The 23,231-nt window shown below is 49.3% G+C and overlaps 1 protein-coding gene across 1 annotated transcript in view; it reads right to left on the bottom strand.

The window, feature by feature from the left end:
* Positions 1-23,231, bottom strand: part of DSCAML1 (DS cell adhesion molecule like 1) — a 390,413-nt gene that overhangs the window by 32,666 nt on the left and 334,516 nt on the right. The window contains exons 13-18 of the mRNA XM_004385674.2: positions 22,952-23,048; positions 22,214-22,342; positions 12,638-12,805; positions 11,201-11,271; positions 6,044-6,284; positions 2,139-2,285 (exon numbers count right to left, since the gene is read on the bottom strand). Of these exons, the coding sequence (XP_004385731.1) occupies positions 2,139-2,285; positions 6,044-6,284; positions 11,201-11,271; positions 12,638-12,805; positions 22,214-22,342; positions 22,952-23,048 (853 nt within the window). The remainder of the gene's footprint in view (positions 1-2,138; positions 2,286-6,043; positions 6,285-11,200; positions 11,272-12,637; positions 12,806-22,213; positions 22,343-22,951; positions 23,049-23,231) is intronic.

Genomic DNA, 23,231 nt, shown 5'->3' with positions numbered 1-23,231 from the left:
GAAGGGTGAGGGGCAAATGCTGGCCTGGCCTCAGCCACCTACTGACCTTGCACCAACTTCAACTTGATATTCACCCTTTAGAATACCTTCCTCCCTCCAAGCAACACTCCCCCCTGGGGATGATTCCTGCTAGGATGAGGCTGCTTCCTTGCATCTGACTGTTTCCAGACTAGCATTATTAGTGTAAGGGGACACGTGACCCAGCTCGCCATCGTTGAGGACACTGGCCCTTCCCTGCAGAAGCTGCAGGGAGAAGCTAGTGAGGCTGGTGGAGCTGACTGCCTCACCTGGGAAGGGCTGGGCCGTTTCCCAGGCTCAGTGAGGTCCCATCATCCTGGCTCTGCCAAGGAGCTTTTTCTAGACTCTAAAGAAGAGCTTAGGGAGAGGGTCCCATGGGAGGGCCAGGGTCTTAGAAGGAGGAAAAAAGACAGGCTCTTGAGCTGACAGCCTTCTGCCTGGGGCTACTGGGCCTTCAGAAAACCAGACTCAGATACTGGCTGAGCACAGGCTTCATCCTAGCAGGTGACTGGTGTGGGCAAAGGGCCCAAGGCAGAGGCCTGGCCAGGGGAGAGCAGCAGTCTTCTGGGGTCCAGGGGTGGAGACCCCCATACACAGCTTGAGGGGACTCCAGGTCAGTGCAAGGGGATCTCAGAGGCCTGGCAGCAGGCCTTCCTTTCTTATGAGGTCCAGAGCCAGGTAGACCTGTCCAGGATGGGAGAGCCCCAGAAAGACCCGGGCCAAGCGCGGTGTGGCCAGAAGCCCAGATGGTCTTTGAGATTAGAGGGGCAGATAGATTCCTGACCTGAGGGGCAGTGCTGGGAAGCAAACAGGCTTATAAAAGATGAAGCTAGGCAGGTGTGGAAAAATGAGGAACTACCTCCTACCTGGCCCAGCACAAATTTGGAGCAGTGTGGGCTGGCATCTCACAGCATCAGAACTTGGGAGACCTTCGCAGACGAAAGTCCTGGGCTGGAGGCCTCCATGCTTTTTGGAGAGGCAGTGGAGCGGGTGGTGGGAAAGACATTCTTTGATGGCAATGTGAATGGGCAGAGCAGAACCCAGGTGGGAAAGGGCTTGGCTGCAGCTCTGGAGAGGTGACTGTGAGTTGGATTTCCAGACCCTCCAGGAAAGGAGAGAGGGCCACAGGGCACTGGTGGCAGAAGACTCAGGCTCAGAGCAGGCAAACTCACTTTAGCCTTTTGTGGTCTGCTGAGATTTTTACGTCCCTCAGCAGAACACTTCCACAGTCTGGGACGCCAAAGGCTTGTATGGACTGCAGGCTTCCTGGTCACTGCAAGGTCTTTTGTGTATACCAGCTAGCAGGACCTTGGTGTGCTTGTGGCGGACGGTACAAACCCATTTGGACCAGTATGTCCCAGGGGAAGGAAGACACCCAGGAGTTTGAGCCATTGTGTTGAGTATTCTCCATCCGCCATACCTCACCCCTAGGTCCACTGTCAGCTCTTCTTTGCCCTGCTCTAGGGTTTGGGTGGCTGATCTTCGCAGACTGCACACTGGGCTCCCTTGCAGCCTGTCTCTGGTTTGGTTTGGCCAAGGGGAGGCTCTCACCAGATTCTGGTAACTCTGCTTCCTCCTCTGGCCCCTTCAGGCCTAGGTAATTAATAATGGCTTTCTGCTGTTGCTAGTCCCAGGGGGGCTCCACCCTCCCTCCCCACTCTTCTGAACGTAGTCCCTTCATTAAATTCTCTTCAACTGCCCCATTTGAGTGTGCCAACTGTTTCCTGCTGGGACTCTGACTGATACAGCCACCAAGGACTAGTATTACCATATTAAATTAGAAAAGCAAATATGTTCCCATCACACCCCAAATGATTCCCGAATATATGGATGTCTTCTCACCCTCACTGGAGAGGTGACCATGTATAGCATTAACCCCCTTGCCCCTGCCTCTAGCCCAAAGGGTCATGGGTGAGTGGATCCCAAGCCACTCCCTCGCTATCCTCTGGTCCTTATAGTGTCATTGCTCCACTTGTGGCCACCACATGTGGAGAAGAGAAGGGCTGCACCTTCACTGGACATCCCGGACGATGCTCAGCTCTGACCAAGCCTGGAAGCTGACCACCAGCCACCCTGTGTGGATCACCCTGAGTCCCAGCCCTCACTCTCTGCAGACTCACCCCCATCAACGTAGAGTGACCAGAAGATGACTCGATAGCCTTTGAGGACACCATTGAGGGTGCTGCGCGGAGGCTCTGACCAGGAGATGACAGCCACATCTGAAGTGATGGACAGGGCCCGGACATTCTCAGGGGGCTGGCTGGGCACTGCATGGGGCAGGGGTGGGTACCAAAAAGTCCAGTCAGCCAGGGAGGTAAGAAACAGCACAGATCATAAGGGTTTCAGGCGGGGACCTGCTGGCCAGCCAGAGGAACTCCAGGTAAGACATGGGGAAGATGTCCTAACTTCATGAGTTATAAGAATAGGGCCTGGGAGGGCAGGGAAGTGGACAAAGTCTCCTCTCCTGGTTCTAGCTAAGTGTTCTGGGTAGAAGGTGGTGAAATCTGGGTGTGAGACTTTGGGAAGTCACCAGTAGGCCACCTTGGCCCCAGGGACCCACCTCTGTTGAATGCAACAGAACCTAGAAGACCTCTAGTCTGACCTGGAGTATCTGTAGGTCATTATCTTATTTAAGGGGGCAGTGGTGGTTCAGTGGTAGAATTCTCGCCTCTCATGTGGGAGGCTGGGGTTCGATTTCCAGTCAATGCACCTGACGTGCAACCACCACCCATCTCTCAGTGGAGGCTTGCATTTTGCTATGTTGCTAAACAGGTTTCAGTGGAGCTTCCAGGCTAAGATGGACTAGGAAGAAGGAAAGGCCTGGTGATCTACTTCTGAAAATCAGCCAATAAAAACCCTATGGATCACAACCGTCTGATCTGCAACTGATCATGGGGATGGCGCAGGACCAGGCAGGGTTTTGTTCTATTGTGCATGAGATTGCTAGGAGTCCAGGCCAACTGGATGGCAGCTAACAACAACATTATCTTATTTAAAGGTTGTCAGCCTCTCTGTGTCATGTGACCAGGGGATCTGAGCTGAGGCCTGACTCTTGGAACTCTGTGTCCTTATGTCAAGTTGAAGGGAAGGAAGAAGAGGGAAGAGGATCCTAGTCAACAGTGGTGAAGGGGAAAAGAGTTTCCATTGAGGCCTTTAGGACTTTGGGGACCCTTACTCATTTGTCCCCTGTCGCTAAACATGAACACACCAAAAAGCCTGGAATAATGGGAAAATAGTCTCTGGGACCAACTAGGGGGTCTCCTCTGCCTTTTAACATTTCCCTCCGAGAATGCTCTTTGTGTTTAACCTAAATTCCACCCTCATGGGTTGGCCCAGGCGCAGGTGCCCTTTCTAAGATGACAGATGGCAGGGACACCAGTCCCCAGCATCCACCTTGGCGAAGGAGAATTTGGTGGCACTTCCTGCTGTCTTCCCAGGAGCCAGGGACAATGGGGAAGACCATGTCTGCTTTGCTCTGAATGGGAGAAAGAAGGCACATGCTGGATGGAAGGTAATTAGATCCCGTTGCCCCACAAGAGGCAACTCTAATTTTTATGAGCATTTAAATGATAATACATCATCCTAACGATCCTCTTTGAGAATGATTATTGTTTCATATTACTTAGGTGTAAAAATATAAGCACCATGTAATTAGGGACCCAGTGTAATAAACTAATACAGATCGCCTGTTTGAACAAAATGAAGGTAATATAATTATGAAAAAGACACTATTGCTAAAGCAGGGCCCTTGAACACTCCAGGAGGAGTGCTAATATTGCCAGGAAACCATCAGGATCTGACAGGCTAACGAGGGCCTTAATTAAGTATGAAAAACTGCTGAGCAAATGCTGCTGGAAACTTTCTTTTCCCTCTCCTCTTTTGTTTTGAAAATGACTCCATAGCCCACGCTGATCTCTCCCTGTTGGACATTCTAGGGGACCCTCACCAAACAAAGGAGATGGTGCCCTGATAGAGGCAGAGATGGGGCCGGGCCGGCTGTTTCCTGGCCCGGCCTGGGATAGACGGAGCTCAGTGTAGGTCGGGCCTGCTGGCAGGCTCAGGAGGGCTGTTCCACCCGGACATGCCTTCTCAGAGCAGCCTGTATCCGTGTCACCTCCTCCTGCCTCCTGTCTTCCTCCCAAGCAAAAGGTAACAACAGGGTGAAGTAAACAGAGTATGGGATTTGGGGCCAGGCCTGGCTTTTGATCCTGGCTCTGTTAGTTACTAGATAGGGGATTCTGGGCAGGGTACTTAGCCTTCTGGAGCCCTATGGATAATGAGCTAGCTGTTGGTGCTAAGGTTCTCAAAGTTGCTCCCTGGACCAGCAGCATCAGCATCACCTGGGAACTTATTAGAAATGCAAACCCTTGACCCATGCAGAAGTTCTGGGGATGGGGCCCAGAAGTCTGTGGTTAAGCTCCTCCCAGGAGATTCTGACATACCTTCAGGTTTGAGAGCCACTGTGTTAGGGTATCTCCTGGAATTAATACTACTGTACTAAGAGGGGACAGGCGGAGCTTCTTCAACCCAGCGGCCCTAGTGGGAGTGAGGGTCTTGGGCTAAAGGAGGGGGCTGGAGGTGGACTGGCTGCAGGGTGGCTCTGGTGCCTCCCCCTCAACCTCTCCATATGTCTCTGCTTTCTATGCCCTTCCCCCCATTTTCTGCTCACCCTTTTTCCCAAGTGTCCAGCACTCTGGGGCCACCGACACCTGCTCCAGACTGTGCCCCCAGACAATGAAATCTGAATCTCTGGGATGAAGCCTGGACATGAGTCTTTTTAAAGCTCCCAGACAACTCCAATTTGTAGCCTAATAAGAGTCACCGGTATGAACTAAAGGAGCCCTGGTGGCACAGTGGTTAAAGCACTCGGCTGCTAGCTTAAAGGTTGGCGATTCGAACCCACCAGCCACTCCATTGGAGAAAGATGTGGCAGTCTGTTTCCATAAAGATTTACATCCCTGGAAACTCTATGAGGCAGTTCTACTCTGTCCTATAAGGTCGGTATGAGTCGGAATCGACTTGACGGCAAGGGGTTTGGTATGAACTAAGCTTCTCTCAGGTGTTTATGACCTGATGTGTCCGGCCTCCCAGGGGTGTCAGCCTTTGCAGAGAGGACGAGGTCTCTACTGGAGGACTGGCAGGTATTCTGATGAGCCATGGGTAATGGCACAATATCCCCTAGGCAGTCAGTCTGGGTAGGAGTGGGCAAGCTCTAACTCAGTGGCTGGTTTTAATCTCAGACCTTGGTTTTGGATTGAGGCATCAAGAAAGAAGTTTGGGGAGATGCTGTGCTACTTCTTTATTCTGCTCTTTGGGGAGCTCTGGCCAGCCTAGCCCCTTCTCTGCCTGGTGCAGGCTCAGGTGCCAGCTGGCATCTTCTCTGTGCTTGGAGAACAGGCATGTCCGTGCTTCATCCTAGCCCTCTTCCCCTGGAAAAACTGGGCCCCTTAATTTACCAATCAGAGCTTGGAGTCCTTGCTAGTCGTCAAAGAATAAAGTTTTAAAAATTGGGCTCTAAATCCTCTATGACATGGGTTTTGGGATTTCTTAACTCCACAGTCTCATCTCAAGTCCCTAAAACAGATGGTGGGAGATTCCAGCCCAGAACGCAAAGGTAACATGGCTTCTCCTCCCTTCCCAACCTGGAAGCTGTAAGGGAGGGGAAACAGGACCCAGGGCATAGAGGAAAGGGCCGGGGTCAGAGAGTTGAGTTAGGGCACCAGAAAGACGGAGGAGGAAAGAGACAGATGGTGAAGGAGGGCAAAGAAAAAGGCAGAGTGAAAAGAATGGATGGAGAGATGAATAGACAGACAGACAAGAGCTCAGACAGGCCAACCGGTCAACAGATAGTGGATGGATAGAGGGACAGTCAAACGGATGGAGAGACCCAGAGTGCTGAGTGGAGCCAGTGGGCAAGAGGAGAGGGAGGTGATCCAGGGAGTCTGTGTGGATCACGGGACCAAGACGGGGCCCAGGAGAGGGTGGACCATGGATCTGTGGCCCTCTCTGCCGCCAATGTCCTCACCATCCTCCAGGGTGGTGGCATTAATTTCACTGGAGGAGGGCCCTGTACCAGCCCGATTGAAGGCCTGGACCACCACCCCGTACTGGGCGAACTTCTTGAGGTTGTCCAGGGTGTAGACCTCACTGTCCCCGGTGGCCTTCATCTCCACGATGCTGTACTGCCCGTTGCTGCCGGGGCTGTTCTCTCGATAGCCGATCTGGTAGCCCCGGATGACACCGTTCTGCAGCTCCTTCTTGGGTGCCTATGAGGATGGAGGGGACAAAGGCACAATGACACTCCAGGGCTCTGCACTCTGAGATGATGTTCTTAAGACCAAATCAGACCAGGTCACTCCTCGCTCCCATGCTTTAATGGCTCCCATCCACTTGGAGTCAAAGTCAAAGTCCTTACAGTGGCTACATGCCCCAGGTGGTCTGGCTCTCCATTGCCCTTGGACCTGTCTCCCTTGCTTCCTATGCTCCAGCCACACTAGCCTCTTTGCTGTTCCTTGATCACACCAGACAGACTCCTCTCTTGGGGGGCACTCTTTCCCTGGATAGTCACACCACTTGCCCCTCACCTGTGTCCTGCCCTTCCTGAGATGTCATCTTCTTACTGAGGCCTTCCTTAAGCTTCTCATGTAAGATTGCTCCTGTCCTCTGTCCTGCACTCCTTATTTTCTTCCATAGCACTCAACATCGTCTGACACTTGACATATTTTACTTGTGTGCTTTATTTGTCCCCTTTAGAATATAAGCGCCGTGAAGGTGCGTTTTGTCTGTCTCGCTTGCTATTGTGCTCTGAGGGTATAGAACAATATCCGGCCTATAGTAGGCCCTCAATACATATTTATTGAACGAATGAATGGGAATATCATCTGGCTTGTGCTCAGGGGCCTGGGAGAAATGGAAGCGCAGACAAAAAAGAAACCAGGTAGGGAGGGAGGTGGGCAGTTGGTTTGAATAAAAGGAGAGGGTGCCGTGACTTTCCTTGGGGCCCAGCCACTTTTGGAGCACAGTGGCTGGATGGCCCTGGACATAGTGGCCAGGGGCTGGGCTGTGGTGAGGGCGGGAGGCCCGTAGCCAGCCCCTAGATGGAGAGGCAGAGATGAGCAGGGACATGCAGGTGAAAGGGGGTGTTTGGGGGCTCTCGCTGGGCTGTGGGGAAGTGAAGGACAGATTCCAGTCAACCAGGGGCATCAGTCTGGGGGCTGGAAAACATACCTTTACCCCTAAACTTGATTCTGACACATGTCCAGACACACACAAGCAAGACGTCCTACAGAGAAAACATCGACCAACACACAACATTCTCATCCATGATCACATGCCCATACACACAGTCCCGATATGTCTGCTCACATCCGGAACCACTCCCCGCCCCGCCCCACACACCTAGACATATCAGAGCAAATACCCTAAACCATATACCCACCCCAGTCAGATGCATTCCCACCACAAACACAAGCCAGCTCCTTTAACGATTGGACCTGGCCTTCTCTAAATGGAGAAGGAGCACCCAGCCCGGAACACATAAAAACAGCTTGAATCGGGGTTTTAAAAACAATGAAGTTAATTAAAAAACCTACCTTTTTATTGTACTAAAAAATAGTGAGATCAAAAACAATTAAGTTAGTAAACCAGCCTGGCTGTTTTTTCTTTTTTTTTTTTTAAATTCAATGACTGTTTTAAATGAACTGCATTTTTAAGCTCACTGTTAAGTCAATAAAATGAAGTTTTTAATTTAACATAATTGTTTGGAACTCACTAAACAGGTGTGTGTTTAATTGACTTGAACTTTTATTAATGTCTGAATAACGTTTCTCTCTGCACTTGGGCAGTCCTGTTTGCTAGTTTGTAAGTGGACAAACTTCGGCATTTGAGTCTTGTCTCTGCACACATATGCCTACACACACACACACACACACACACACACACAAACATCCATTATAGACAGCATATCATCAACAGCCAGATACCCTCATCTTCACAATGACACATGCTTTCACATTACATATACACATGCCCATACTGACATACACTTTGATATACAGATGACACACATGGCTACATGCCCAGAGTGATCCCTCTCCTCATATACACCTGTACACATCACCACACCACCTTCCTTCCCATCTACATATACTGACAGAGGCCCTGGGAAGTAGGCATCCAGGCATACCCTGACGCCAAAAAAAACCATATCAACCCCATTGCCATTGAATCGATTCTGACTCATGGAAACCCCATGTGTAACAGAGCAGAACTGCTTCATTGGATTTTCTTGGCTGTAATCTTTACAGAAGCAGATTGCCAGGCTTTTCTTCCATGGCACCGCTGGGTAGGTTTGAACTGCCAACCTTTAGTTTAGTAGTGGAGCGCAAACTGTTTGCGCCACCCAGGGATCTTCACCCTGACAAAATTTGTATAAATTGGGGAATATATATGTGTCTGTATCAGGGTGACACATATATAATATAATATATATGTGTCCATAAGTGTCACCCTGATACAGACACATATATATTCCCCAATTTATACAAACCTTGACAGATCCTTCCTCTCTCCCCTCCTTCCTTCCCTCTCTCTTTTTCTCTCCTCGTCTGTCTCCTTCTCTATCCTCCCACCTTCCCCGAATAGGCACACTCAGGATTTAAATCAATCTTAACAATATTTCTCTGAAGCATTAAGAAATCAATAGGGCTGATTGCAAATTTATGTCATAAAGCACAGGCAATCCATCTCATGGAAAGAGTCGTAAAATGAAGTGACTTATCTTTCAAGTGAATCTTTATTTTTCATTAATCTGTTTCTCAGTGTCAAAAAAAAATCCCCGGAGAAGTCAGCCCAAAATTTATTGACCGGCTGGTTCATTCCAAAGTTCTAACTTTCTAATCAATTTTATTTTTCATTATAAGACCGGAGAAATAAATCTGATTCTAAATTTTTATCGACCTTCCAGGTCGGGGCTTTGTAGCCAAAGGTCCCACCCCGCCTCCTAGCTCCTTGGAGTATTCCTAGGAAAGGGGTCCGGAGCCAGGACACGGACCAGACTCAGGGATTGGCTCTGGGCTTCACCCACAGTTTGTAAGGAAAGCCCCTGAGCCCGGACCTGAATCTGGAGGGGAAGCGTGGCTACAGGAGGGCTGGCCTCCAGGAGGACCACCTGCCCAGGTCTGCTCCTCCGTCCTCCAGGCCACTTCTCTAGGGAGGGAAGGGAGCGGGCTGTGTGTGTGTGTAGTGCTGTATGTCTGTGTGTGCTATGTGCGTGGGGTTGTGTGTGTGTGTATGTACGGTGTAGTGTATGGTATGATGTGATGTGTGTGTGTGAGTGTGGTGTGGCGCATTTGTGTGTGGTGTGTGTGAGCGTGGTGTGGTGTATGTGTGTGTGAGTGCGTGTGTGTGAGTGCATGTGTGTGTGCAGTGCTGTGTGTGTGTGTGGTGTTTTATGTGTGCATGTGTATGGTGTAGTGTATGGTGTGATGTGGTGTGTGTGTGAGTGTGGTGTGTGCGTGTGGTGTATTTGTGTGTGGTGTGTGTGAGCGTGGTGTGGTGTATGTGTGTGTGAGTGCATGTGTGTGTGTAGTGCTGTATGTGTGTGTGCTATGTGTGTGGTCCTGTGTGTATGGTGTAGTGTATGGTGTGATGTGGTGTGTGTGTGCACATGGTGTGTGAGTGTAGTGTGGTGTGTGTGAGTGTGAGCATGGTGTGGTGCATGTGTGTGTGATGTGGTGTGTGTGTATATGAGTGTGGTGTGGTGTATGTGTGTGTGGTGTGTGTGAGTGTGGTGTATGTGGTATGATGTGATGTGTGTGTGTGGTATGGTGTATGTGTATGTATTGTGATGTGTTGTGGGGGGTGTGTGCATGTGTGTCGTGTGTTGTGTTGTGGGGGGTGTGTGTGCATGTGTGTGTATGTGCGTCCTTCTTACGGAAACCTCATTAGGCCTTTCTGAATCTCTACAGTTCTCCAATCTACCTTCATGAAGAGCCCAGAAGGAGGAATAAAGCAGCTGGGCTTTTCCCATCAGGAGTTCGAGTCAGAAAATGACCTTGGACCTTTGATCCTGGATGAAGGTGAGGCAACTCCCAAAGCTCCACTGTTCAGGTGGGGAAAGCACCAAGAAGAACATGGATGGGCCCTAAGAAAGCTCTCTGTTCCAGAACGCCGTGCGTGGGCCGTGTAGGGAGACCAGCACTGGACTTCAGACGGTGAGCATTTAAGTCCTACACCTGTTACCACTTGAATGACTGTGGATAAGTCACCCCACACCTCTGTGTCCATGGCCTCCTCTGGCAAATGGGGATAAAAACACCTCTTCTGGCCACCTCACAAGAACAAGGTCAATGAGTTAGTGTGAGAGAAAGCACTTGGGGACCGGAAAACAGTGTGACGGAAAGTTATCAGTATTGTCAGTCCTTCCGTGCCGTGGCAGGGATATGGCTGTAGGGCTAGAGTTCCCAGGAAAGCATGTCCTGTTCCAGGCTATTCTGATCTGTTTCCCTGCCCAGCTGTAGATCTAAGATTTTCCTTAAGCAACTCCCTGGATCTTACACATCTGTGCCCCTTAGAAATGGCTAAAGCACATAGTGGTCTGTTTTCTCTATACCAACCCCACCCCCTTGCCCCTGAGAGGTAGACAGAGTGGTTATTTTCCTCCAGATTTTATAGATGAGGGAATAGAGACCTGAAGAGACAAGGCTCACCGTAAGAAGACAGGGTACCGCATCATCCTAACTCTCAGCTCCAATCACAGGGCCCTGACTAGGGTGGGACCTCACTGTAGTTCCAGCTCTGTCCTGGCATCTCCACAGGGTCTCTTTGAACTTTGCACAAAATCAAATCTAATTCTCGACCTATTACAACATATGGGATTTGGGGGACAGGCCAGTGTGGTGAAAAATCAGCTTAACCTTGTAACTGCACAATTCTTTGTTCACCCCAGCCGTAGGCCTCTATTAAAGAGCAAGGGTGGGGAGGGGAGTGGGGATTGATGGGTGGACCTGCCCCTTTAGCCATTTCTCTGTCCACTCCTCAAACCCCACTGAGTTTGGCGGAACACAGGTGCGGCCATTATAAGAAAATAGAGAGTGGCAGACTGCTAGGGGCTTCACTGCTGGATTGAGGAGGGAGGAGACAAGGAGGCATTTTCAGGGCAAATGTCTTCGCCTTCACTTACCTTCCAGGTCACTTGGATGCTCTGTGAGGTCACTGGCTGCAAGGTAACATCCATGGGAGGCCCATCAGGAGCTGGGGGGAAGAAGCAACATTTATGAGTCAAGTCTCAGAAGAAGAAAGAGCCCTGTGTCCTCCTCCCATCCTCCTGAGCTGGAGGACTGCTGGGGAGAAAGGAAAATCTCATAAACTGAGAATAACAGAGAGCCTTAGTTTCACTTCCTCTGAAACGATCACAGGGTTCAAATTTCCTCTTTACCCTCCATAATTTGCTGAAAGTGTAGCGAGAGATGGCCATGAAATACTACTCCACACTTAGCTGATAGGCAAAAGTTTTTAAAAGTTTGACATAACCAAGTGTAGGCAAAGGTGTGGAGCAACGGGAACTCTCATGCACTGATTAAGGGAGAGCAAACGGGTACAGCACTTTGGAAAACGTTTTGGCATATTTTGTTAAAGGTAGAAGTATGCCTATCCAATGGCTCAGCAATTGTACACCTGGTTATGTCCCCAGAGAAACACATGTGACTGTGCACTAGCATATAGGCACAAGGATGCTCACAGCAGTATGTTTGCAATAGCCTCAAACTGTAAGCAACCTCAATGTCCATCGACAGTACAATGGACAAATAGGCTGTGATATATTAATAAAACGGAACACTATGCAGCAGTGAACATGCACAAACCGTACTGCTGCTTCAACAACATGAATAAAGCTCACAAAAATAATACTGACCAAAGCAAGCAAGACTCAAAAGAATACGTGAAGGAATAATTTTAGGAGTCCATTCCACTGGAAAACAGGCAAAATTATATGGTTTAGATGTACAGATATATGTGATATTAGTATAAAAATGAAAAGCAAGAAAATTAATACCATAATAGGATAGTGGCTATTTCAGGGGGGAGAGACGGCGTTATAACTGAGAAGGGGCAGGTGGAGGGTTTCTGGCATGATGGTAATTGACAATGGATGTTGGTTATAATATTTTTCACTTGCTAATTATTTGTTAAAGTGCACTTATATTACGTGTACTTTTCTACACAGGTTATAGTTCACAAAAAAAGAAACTAAAGCAAGAGAAATATTGTTTAAATTTTCAGGAGAACTCCATGACAAAGGCCATAGAATATCATCCGGGGGGCTAGTGCCCCATTCTTTTCAGATACTACACCTGTCCTTTCCAGTCAGGCTGGAGCCAGAGGAGTGGGACAGAACCATGGACAGCTCCTCAAAGCCCAGCATCTAGACCCCTATCTGGAAAAAGACACACACAGAACACTCTCCAATGACCTGCTGGCAGACACAAAGAAACGCCTTAGGGGCTCTCTCCTCCCATTTTCTTATCACAAGCCCCTGCCAAAGGACAGGGTTGGTGTGGGCCCTAAATGTCTCTGATCCCAGAGGCCATGGGTTGCGGAGGCAGGGCGAGGTGCTCACCGGCTTCCTCGGTGCTGATGGTGAGCTCCTTGCTTGGTTCGCTGCGGCCAATCTTGTTAAAGGAGTACATGCGGATGCTGTACACGGATGCTGGATGCAAGTCCACGATGTTGGCCTGGTTGATGGTGGGGGAGATGTTACGTGTGGATTGCTTGAAGTCCCAGGAATCTGGAGAGAGGACACCCATTTCAAACCAGAGTCAGACAAATTCTGGAACTTCTCAATTGTGATGCCCAGCAAGGGTCCAGCTCACACAGACTGCAGAGAGACTGAAGCTCACACAGTCTGCAACTTCGCAGAGAATGCAAGGGGTCTGTTCCACGAAGGTCAAGCTTGCCAGACCAAAGGATGTCTGGGCAAGGTGAGGAGCAAATACACTGGATGGATGGAGAATCAGGAGTCTGACTCTCCTCTGCCACTGGCCATCTTGTCAACTTAAACCTCAGACACAGGTCAGACAAGCAGTTTCCCAAGGTCCCTTCTAATGTCACCATCTACTTGTTATCTTTGAGAATCTGATTGGTCAGTGCCCTTCTTCCTGGTCTCTCACACATAGTGACCTGCTCTAAGTGTGAAATACCCCATTCACCCCAGAGTCCCTGTGCAAAAGAGGAAGCCAAGCGTAGGCTTCTGTTTTTCCATTCCCTGGGCACTTGTAAGGTGGTAGTCTTGAGTGTTACACTGTAGGGGTGGGGGTGGTGCAGACCAAGTGTCAGAGTCCCCAGCCTAAACCCCACCCTCTTTCCTTCACCAGCAGGAGGAAGGTCTCTAAGTCTTTAGGGTCAGGGGCAACAAAGACATAAGCATGCTCATGATTCATCCAGGGAGACTAGCAGCCCATTCCAGGACTAATGTTTCGCAAAATTGCAGAACATGAAAAATACCAGATAAATGACACTCAGGGATATTGTGGCAGTAAACACCTTGCAATTCCAGAGAAATCAAGTCATTCATTCAATATATTTTTGTTGTGTACCCACCAGGTGATTCCAGAGAAAAATGTGAAAAGGTTGCAGTTACAGCAATGCCTCAGCTTTGCTGTTGTTGTTAGGTGCCGTCAAGTCAGTTCCGACTCATAGCAACCCCATGCACAACAGAACGAAACACTGCCTGGTCCTGTGCCGTCCTCACGGTCGTTGCTGTGTTTGAGCCCACTGTTGCAACCACTGTGTCAATCCATCTCATTGAGGATCTTCCTCTTTTTCACTGACCCTCCACTTTACCAAGCATGATGTCCTTCTGCAGGGACTAGTCCCTCCTGATAACATGTCCAAAGTATGTGAGACGAAGTCTCTCCATTCTTGCTTCTAAGGAGCATTCTGGCTGTACTTCTTCCAAGATGCTTAAGCTAGGACCTTGCAAACCCAGAATTCATAACCAGTACCATTTATTGAAACTTCACTTTGGAAAGAAGAAAAGGAGATTACAAGGAAACAAGCTGATGGTAGGGCTTAAAAATATTTCCAGGGCATGTCCTGATGTCACTATGCAGCCTGATTTTTCAGGCTTTCTGAATTCACAATAGAGTATCCTGAAAAATTCTCAGTAGAAAAAATTAAATTATATTCTCTACAGTTTAATTCCTAAGTCAGGAAAGGAGGCTAACACATTCTCTAGAAAGATTTTGATGAAAACTTTTTTAAGCTAAGGCTTGGTTAATCAGGAGAACTGGTTCACCCAGTTCTCCCATTCCTATCCAATTCCTCCAGATTCTGGTTAATTGAGGTCTTGGTATTTTAAAGAACACTTTTAGCCATTGGTGCCCAGGCTCAGCATCTGTGAAGGGCATTGGCCCAGCTCCCCATCTGCAGCTTTGCATTTAATCCTGTGGTTTCATGAGCCAAAGTAACAAAACGTCAGGCTGTTGATGCTCGGAAACACATTATTTTCTCCTTGTCGTTTAAAACACGGCAGCCATGCAGACAGACACTCTGCCTGACAGGCTAAGCCAGAACTGCAAATATGCAGTTTCCTACCTTAACCTCCCTGGTTTGGGACTGAATGGGCTAGCAATGCAGAGGCAGGTGTTCACGTCTCTCTGGGACATCCTGGGAGCTGGTGTCAGCTCAGAAATCACATTTGATTTGCCCATGTTTATAGGAGTGAGAGAGTGATCACGAGCCAGTGCATCCATTTTTGATGAGTACAGGCTGAGGGAAGATACCCAGTCACTATGATGTGTCTGAAAACAGAAGGGAGCTAAGGAAAAGGGACTCTGATATTCATCAAGCACCTGCGATGTGCCAGGTGCTGTGCTGGACAGTTTAAATATAGCTCATTTACTCCTCATACCCTCTTATGACACCAGTGCCATTTCTCCATGGTTTATGTGACCTCCACGTCACCAAATCCAATGGATGTTTGTTATGGACTGAATTGTGCCCCCGCCCCACCAAACAAACAAAACAAAACAAAACAAAACCTCTAACCAGTTGCCATCGAGTTGATTCCCACTCATGGTGACCCATGTGTGTCAGAACAGAACTGTGCTCCATAGGATTTTCAATGGCTAATTTTTTTGAAGTACATCACCAGGTCTTTCTTCTGAGAAACGTCTGGGCGGACTTGAACTGCCAACTTTTCGGTCAGCAGCAAGCACATTAACCATTTCCCCACCCAGGGACTCTGTACCCCCAAAATATGTATTGAATTCCTAGTCTTTGTACCTTTGAACATAACTCTGTTTGGAAATCGGGTTTTCTTTTCTTATGTTAATGATATCACACCAATGTAGGGTGAATCCTAAACATAATCACTTCTGAGTTATAAAACAAGCAGAATAGATACACAGATACATGGAAGAAGACATACACCATGTGAGGATCGTCTACAAGCCAAGGAACGCCAAGAAACAAACGAATGCCCCGGTCTACCGACAAGGAAGGAATCACCATGGCTGAGACCCTGATTTGAACTTTTAGCCTCCAGAACTGTGAGAAAATATATTTCTGCTCTTTAAAGAACACTTGTGGCATTTGTGTTACAGCAGCACTAGGTAACTAAGACAACGTGTTTCAGTTCTCATTTCTCACTTGCCCTCTCAGGTGCGATTAACATTTGGACTTCTCCCTTCTTGGAATACGCCTCCTTTAGCTTCCCTGATACAACACTCTCTGGTTTTTTCTTAGCTCTTTTCTTAGCTCTTCCTCTACCCTACCATTGATGGTTAGAGTTCTTCAAGGCCCCGTCTTTTCTCGCTCCATGCACTTTTCCCACCCATGGCTTCTGATTCCATCTATACACAGATAACTCAAAGATTTGTACCCAACCTGGACCTCTTCTTTGAATTCCAGATCTTTATAACCTACAGTTTACTTGATGTCACCTCTTGGATGTTTCAAAGGCATCTCAAACTCAACATGTCTAAGACAGAACTCTTGACCTTACCCCTTGTAAACCCAGCTCCTTCCTGGGTTTTCTGTCTTAGGGAATGATTGCACCACCATCCATCAGGCTGTGCCCAAAACTTAGGTGTTGTTCTTGACTCTTCTCTCTCTCTCCTTCCCTATCAAATACTATAGATTGTATGATCTGAGGATCTCTTGAATCTCTCCATCTCCAACTCTCCCCTGGCCAAGCCAGTGTCACCCTCACTTGGACCATTTGCTGTGTGCCCCATCAACCCATCCTCCACACTGCAGCTATCATTCATGCTACATATATGACTGAGCCCCTCTCAAAGGCCAAGCACTGAGAGTCTTTCCAAAACAAAAATATGACACCGTCATCTCCATGCATAAAATCCTTCATAGTTGTCTTAGTTGTCTAGTGCTGCTATAATAGAAATACCACAAACGGGTGGCCATAAACAACGGAAATTTATTTTCTCACAGTTCAGGAGTCTAGAAGTCTGAATTCAGGGCACCAGCTATAGGGGAAGGCTCTCTCTTTGTCGGCTCTGGGGGAAGATCCTTGTCTGTTTCAGCTTCTGTTCCTGAGTTGCTCAGTACCTTCATGTAGCATCTACCTCCTCCCGTTTGTTCTTGCTCCCATATCTAATCTGTACCTTTTATTACTCAGAAGTGATTAGGTTTAGGACACATCCTATAGGGCTATGACCTCATTAACATAACAAAGAAAACCCTGTTCCTAAATGGGATTATATCCACTGGTATAAGGGTTAGGTTTTTTTTTTCTTGGGCGGGGGGATGCAGGGGGTGGGGCACAATTCAATTCAGAACTATAGTTTTTCTTGCTCTTAGAATTAAAGACATATTTTCTTAACAAGACCCAGGCCTGCAACATCTGGCTCATGCACACTTTTCTGGCCTCATCTTTCACCATTCTTCTCCTCTGAACTTTCATGGGGCTTAGAGCCTGCCCTTCACTACCCAGCATTCCCTTTGGAGAGAGCACTGTTTCAGTGACAACCGCCCAAGGAGACGCTAAGCCTCCTGAAGACGGGAGCCTTGACTAAAACTTTAGCTGTCTCCCCCACTTGGCATATGTTGGGCACTTAACATCCATTGCTGGTTTCAGATCACAGCCACATTTTTGTGCTTTACTTTGGAATTGGGGTTCCTCTGTATTTTGTAGTTACAATGAATACCCTTCTTTAGGGCCTCACTCAGCTGCCAATCAAAGGAAGGTGGGCAGGAGTGACATCCCAGAGAACGGCTCCTTTTTTTCTGCCTTTTGCCAATAGTTTGCTGGTGGATTTGACCTTGTGTTCCCAAATCATCTTTGATGTTAGCTCAAAACATCTCTCTCCCGACAACCCTTCCAGGCTAATGCATCACAGTCAAAACTGAAATCCTTTAGCCGATTTTCCAAACTTGATCACTGCCATCTCCCTGACCCTGAATAGCTGAAATCAGGGGCTCTATTTTCTTCTCTCTCCTTTTCAGCTCTCTCAGAGAACAGGGCTGGCTTTGGCGAATATTGTCTCTTTTAATATTCCCTTTCATATGAGCCTGACTTACCCAGATTAACATATTTCATTAAAGGCTCTCTCTCCCTTTCTTCATCAAAGGGTTTATGATGCAAATATTCTTCTTAAAAAATAAGGAAGCGGCTGGGGAGATGTCAGTGTCTTCTACTCTGCGGGCTGCTTGCCGAGAGGGGATGGGGAGTCTGGTTTTTCCAGAGACACATTCAGTGTAGAGGGGGAACACTTGGACAAAAGCCACATCTGGAGCATTTAGCTGCCTGTGCCTGGGACACAAATCCATTTCATGTCTCTGTGGCCCTGAGCCTCTCATGACAATCTCTCTGCTGCATGGAGAACAGGTTCTCTGGGTCTCAAGCCACCAGTCCCTCTCAAGCCACACTCCTGCTCACCCCACCGGGGCTGGCACAGCCCCCACACCAGCTCCCACCATGGGGCTGCCTCCTGAGCTTGGAGGCCATCCTCAAAGAATCCATCCCTGCTCCTTGCTTGGGGAATAGAAGCAAAATATGGTGTCTGCATTTTTAAATCTGCACAGTGCCATCTGATAGATTTGTGTGGATGGTGCTATTTATCATTCAGCTCTCATGTATTATTACTCTGCTGCCTGGGGCCAGGGGAAGTCAGGGTGAGCACGACGGTTTAGAAAGGGCAGACTGTACAATTTCCCTTGGAAAATTAACATGATGAGCAACAATGTGGCAGAAAACGTGGCAAAGCCACAGTTGGAGCTAAGAAGGAGGTCAGGAGGAGGATCCAGACCAAGGATGGGTATGGTCTAGGGCAAGAGGAAGAGAAGGGGAAACAGAGACCCAGGATGGGGACTTGGGAAAGGGTACAGAGTTGTGCCAGGCTCTGTGGTGGGCAGCTCCACCTAAGTTATCACATCCACCTCATTTTATGACCACCCTGAGAATTAGATATGATGGCCTCCATATTCTAGATAAAGAGATGCCCAAAGAGGAGGCCGAATTGCTAGGGATCACACAGCTCTGAGACTTGGTCAACTCAAGTCTTCTACTCTGAGAATAGTTCTCGGTCCCCTATTGCACAGACACAGGGAGAGGCCTACTTAGACACACCACACACACACATGCACACTCACACATGTATGCATGTGCTTACCGCTCCTTCGACTCACCCTTCAGCTCCCTTGGATACCTTTTCCAGTTCTTATGTAATACACTTTGTGGTGTATTACACTTGATTGGATAGTGCTTTGTAATGCCTCTGAAAGTGTATGTGTGTGTGTGTGTGCATATGTGTGTTCTCACTCCAACTGCATTGTAAGCTCCAAGGGCAACATTCTGTCTCCTATTTCTTTTTCTTTCCCTACCACATGGCTGGTGCATGATTCTGCAAAAAAAATTGGCACTCTGTACATGTTGCTGACTGACAGACACATAGATTTCAGTCTGCAAGGCCCACAAGATTATAAATTGCCACATGAAGTATTTGAGTCAGAAGGGGGAAAGGAACTTGCGTTTATTCAAGGTTTACACTAGCCCTATGCTAGATGTTTTCTCTTCCCTCATCCTCAACACAAACCTATGAGGTGAGCACTGCCGTTCCCACTCTGCAGATGTGGAAGCGGGGCTGTGCCCATAGCCTCTGCCTGGCTCCAGTGATAACTCCCTGCAGTGCTCATGGAAGCAGGTTTAAGACAGGAGGCTGGGGGACTCCCTTTTTCTAAATGACCTGGGGTGCAACAGATGCTTGTCTGGGTGGGCTGGTCTGGATTAGCCCCATCCAAAGGCAGGGGCAAGGACCAGCTGGCTTCTCAGAGCTCTTGACTCTTGCTTTTCTAAAGGTGCACAGACCATGTTGCAGGGAGAGTCTGAGGCTGAACTTTCATCATGCCCCCTCTAGCACCACCCATCTGTCAGTTTGTTGTACTGTGGTGGCTCGCGTGTTGCTGTGACCAGGAGCTATGTCACCGGTATTTCAAATACCAGCAGGGTCACCTATGGACAGGTTTCAGTGGAGCTTCCAAACTAAGACTGACTAGAAAGAAAGTTCTGGCGATCTACTTCCAAAAATCAGCCAACGAAAACCCTATGGATCACAACAGAATATTATCTGATAGAGTGCTGGAAGCTGACGCAAGACCCAGCTACGTTTTGTTCTGTTCTACGTGGGTTCGCCATGTGTCAAGCTAACTCCTGGCATTCCAGGCTCTAGGCTGCGGTATGACACGTCCTTATCCTGCCTGGGGATCTAGAGGGGTGCAGGAAGACACGAACATGCTCTGAAAACAGCATCTTCCCTGCTTGCCTCTCGCCTTGCACTGTTCTCCAGATGTGTGAAGTTTTCAGCTTTGCCCTGCTGACCAGTGCCCCCAGAAAGGTTTCCACACATTAGAGAGTGGTCAGTGATGGAGGACTGGGCAGGGAGGCAGTTAACCAGCAGCAGTGTAGGAGAGGGTGCCAGGGACAGCCCAGGCATCCACCACCCACCCCCAGATGTGCACAGAGCCATATCAGCTGGCAGAGAGATGGCACAGCCCCACTCAAAGGCAGGGGCAAGGACCAGCGGGCTCCTCAGTGCTCTTGATCCTTGTTTTTCTAAAGGTGCAAAGACTTTGTTGAGGGGAGAGTCTGAGGCTGAGCCGTCATTATGCCCCCTCTAGCACCACCCACCTGTCAGTTTGTTGTACTGTGCTGGCTTGCGTGTTTCAGGCTGGGGAATGACAGTTCTTATCCTGTCTGGAGACCTAGAGAGATGGAGCATGCACCGCCAGATGGAGATGTTGGCCTACAGGCCCGCCCCTTTCTGTCTGACTCCTGGGCAGCTTTTGTCCGGCTCCAGGAAGTCCTGAGATTTGAGATGGACACAGTTGGCCGTCCTCTCCTCTCTGTGCCCTTTTTCTTCTCCAGGGCCCTGCTGCTCATCCCGTCTCCCCAACCGCACAGCTGCAGCAGCCTCCTTGCTCATCTCTTGGGTACCAATCCCTTCGACTCATGGCCATCCTTCACACAGATGCCCAGCGAATGTTTCCAAGGTGCCATTTTGCTCCAGTCACTCTCTGGGAGCTTAAACACAGCTAGGGGTTCTCAATTACCTTCCCCAGCAAAGTAAAAGCTCATCCTGGAGGCCTCTCCCACAAGCTTGTCCCAAAGCACTTTTTAAGGCTTTTTTCCCATGAATTGTGTTTATGAATCCCATGCTAGACCACTTGCCATTCCCTGGAACCAGTCTCTGGAGGGCATGGTGTCCTTGCTTGTGCCGTATCCTTCCCCATTGCCTGAGAACTTGGCCCATTGCTTTTCAATCCTCAAGATCCAGCTTAATGCAGCGTCTCCAAGCGATCAGAGAGATGCCTTTCCTGACTACCTTGTCGGCAGCAGCCCCTCCTTTGCTCCTAGCCCCTCCTCCTGCACTCAGGTTGATCTCCTGGATGGCTCTGACTGCGACCTGACTTTTCTCCCCATCTGGACTCTATGCTCTCGATGGTAGGGCTCTACCTTGTAGAAACCTGTATCAAAGATGACCAACCCAATGCCTAAGACTGAGTTGCTTCCCAAGATTTGCTTTACTGTGCCTCACTTCAATTCACTCAATACACATTTGCTGAGCATCTCCCATGTGGCCAGGCCCTGTGCCAGGCACTGGGAATACAACAGGGAACAGGGCATGGTCAGTCCAAAGGAGAGGACAGACAGACAGTGACCATGTGCTGTGCTAAGTGGGAGAAGAGGGGTCTGGAAGGTGTCAGGAGAAAACAAAACCTCAGATCTAACTAAGACCTGAAGGATGAGTTGGAGCTGGCCAGGGAAGGGGAACTGAGGAGGGCTGAGGTCTCCAGGCTTGCTTTTGTGTTGTTTTATTTTATTTATTGTGGTGTATGTGTGTGTGTGTGTGTGTGTGTGTGTGTGTGTGTGTATCACAACATTGGCCATTTTAACATTGTGTTTTATTTTTATGTTATTTTGAAAAGCTAATGCAAGCTTATGGTATTGCAATCAAACATACAAAAGGGCCCAGAGTGAGAAACACATTTTCCCTCACTCCTGCCTTGATGTCGCCCAGGTCCCCCTCAGAGGCAACGCCACATTGCCCGTTTCTCAGGCACCTTGCAGAGATAATCAGTGCATATACAGACATGAGCACCTATGGCTCTTTTTTGGCTTGGTTCATTCTCCAGGCCTGTTGTCCCTTCTGTGGCCTCTCCTTTCTATTCTTGCTGCTTGACTGTGGGGCCCCTGACCCCTCTGCCTCTCGGTGCTTCACAGTGGCAGGGCAGCCTCACTGGAGCTGTCCAGGGAGGCTTCCAGGAGGAGGAGACTTAGATCTCAGCCTTTCCAGGGACTCAGCTCCAACAACCCATTCTTGGGAAGGTCCAGCTTTCGGAGCCCCAGTCATCCTAAACTTAAAGTGCTCAGATGACTCAGCCAAACTCATGATGCCTCTGGTCCAATAGAGATAGTCCACTGCCCCTGGACGCAGGGCCTTTAAACTTTCAAAAATCGAACCACCCTTTCAGACCTTGGCCCAGGGACAATCCTGAAAAGAAGGAGCTGACACCCCCTCACATCACCTAGGAGTCTCTCCTGCACACTGGTAGGTATCTTTCTTGGATGAGCAGCCCTGGGGCCCCAGGGGCTGTCCCACTCACTGGGGCACCGGCAGGGTATGTGGCACCAGGGCTGTGCTCAGCACAGCCCTCCCCTACCTGACCCAGCACCTACCTGATTTGTTCTTGTATTCGATGTCGAAGCCCGTGATGATGCTGTTCCCGTCGAATCGCTGAGTCCAGCGCAGGTTCATGCTCCGGGCCTTCACCTCCCGGATCTCTAGCTCTGGGGGATCGGGGGGCTCTGGGGTGTGGCGGGGGAGAGGTGGAAGTGAGGATGGTGGCAGAGAGCTTACCTCTGGAGAGGACCAGGGTTCTGCTGTACCCCACAGGGTTGGTGTCACCTCGTCTAGCCAAAGTCCCTGGAGCCCTGGGGTCTGGGCAAGGTGGGGATGCGGGGAGGCCCAGCAGCAGGGTTCCCGGAAGAGGAGGCCAGTGTGGTCTCCTGCCTTGTTTCCTTCTCTTCCTTAGCTGGGAGGGGGCAGGCCCTTTCTTAGGGATTCCTCGGAGCTTTTTTCCCCCATCGAGAGTACCCAGATTTTTCCAGCTTGATTTTCCCTTCCCACATCTCCCCAGGAATCTGAGCCCATGAACCAGTCCCCCCACTTCTGGAACCGGCAATGGACTCTTCCAGGGCCATAGTCTTCGCAAATCTTTGCTGTCTGAAGTGTCCTGGAAAGGTCCGTCTCTCCCCACCCTGGGCAGGAGTGAGGGTGGAGGGACGCTTTTCCCTAGAAGGCCATTTCCTGTCATCCTCCACCATGGTGTGGGCTGTGTCCCTGCTATTGGAGGTGGAGTTAGCTGTGGGGGTCTCCGGGGAAGCAGGTTGGGAATGGTGGGGCAGGGAGTGTACCTTGCACAGTGAGCTGGATCAAGCCCCGGTCCTCTCCGTACGAGTTGATGGCATGGCAGCTGAAGAACACAGAGTCCCCACGGTCAGCTGGCTTGAGCTGGGAGAGGGCCAGCAGGAGGACAGAGAGAGAGGAAGGAAATGGGGAGAGTCTTTTAGAGCTGGTTGGCTGAAGGGGGCCCACTTGAGGGAGGATCCACAGGCCATCTTGTTCTGGGAGAGGGACCCACAAGGGGCTTTGTCAAGGGCTCCTCTTCCCAGTGGGTTCTGAGGAGAGAAGTTT

The sequence above is a fragment of the Trichechus manatus genome, unplaced genomic scaffold (assembly GCF_000243295.1).
Source record: "Trichechus manatus latirostris isolate Lorelei unplaced genomic scaffold, TriManLat1.0 scaffold00143, whole genome shotgun sequence".
Lineage (NCBI taxonomy): Eukaryota > Metazoa > Chordata > Mammalia > Sirenia > Trichechidae > Trichechus > Trichechus manatus.
Note: the sequence above shows the minus strand (reverse complement) of the source record. Positions and strands in the feature narration are given on the sequence as shown.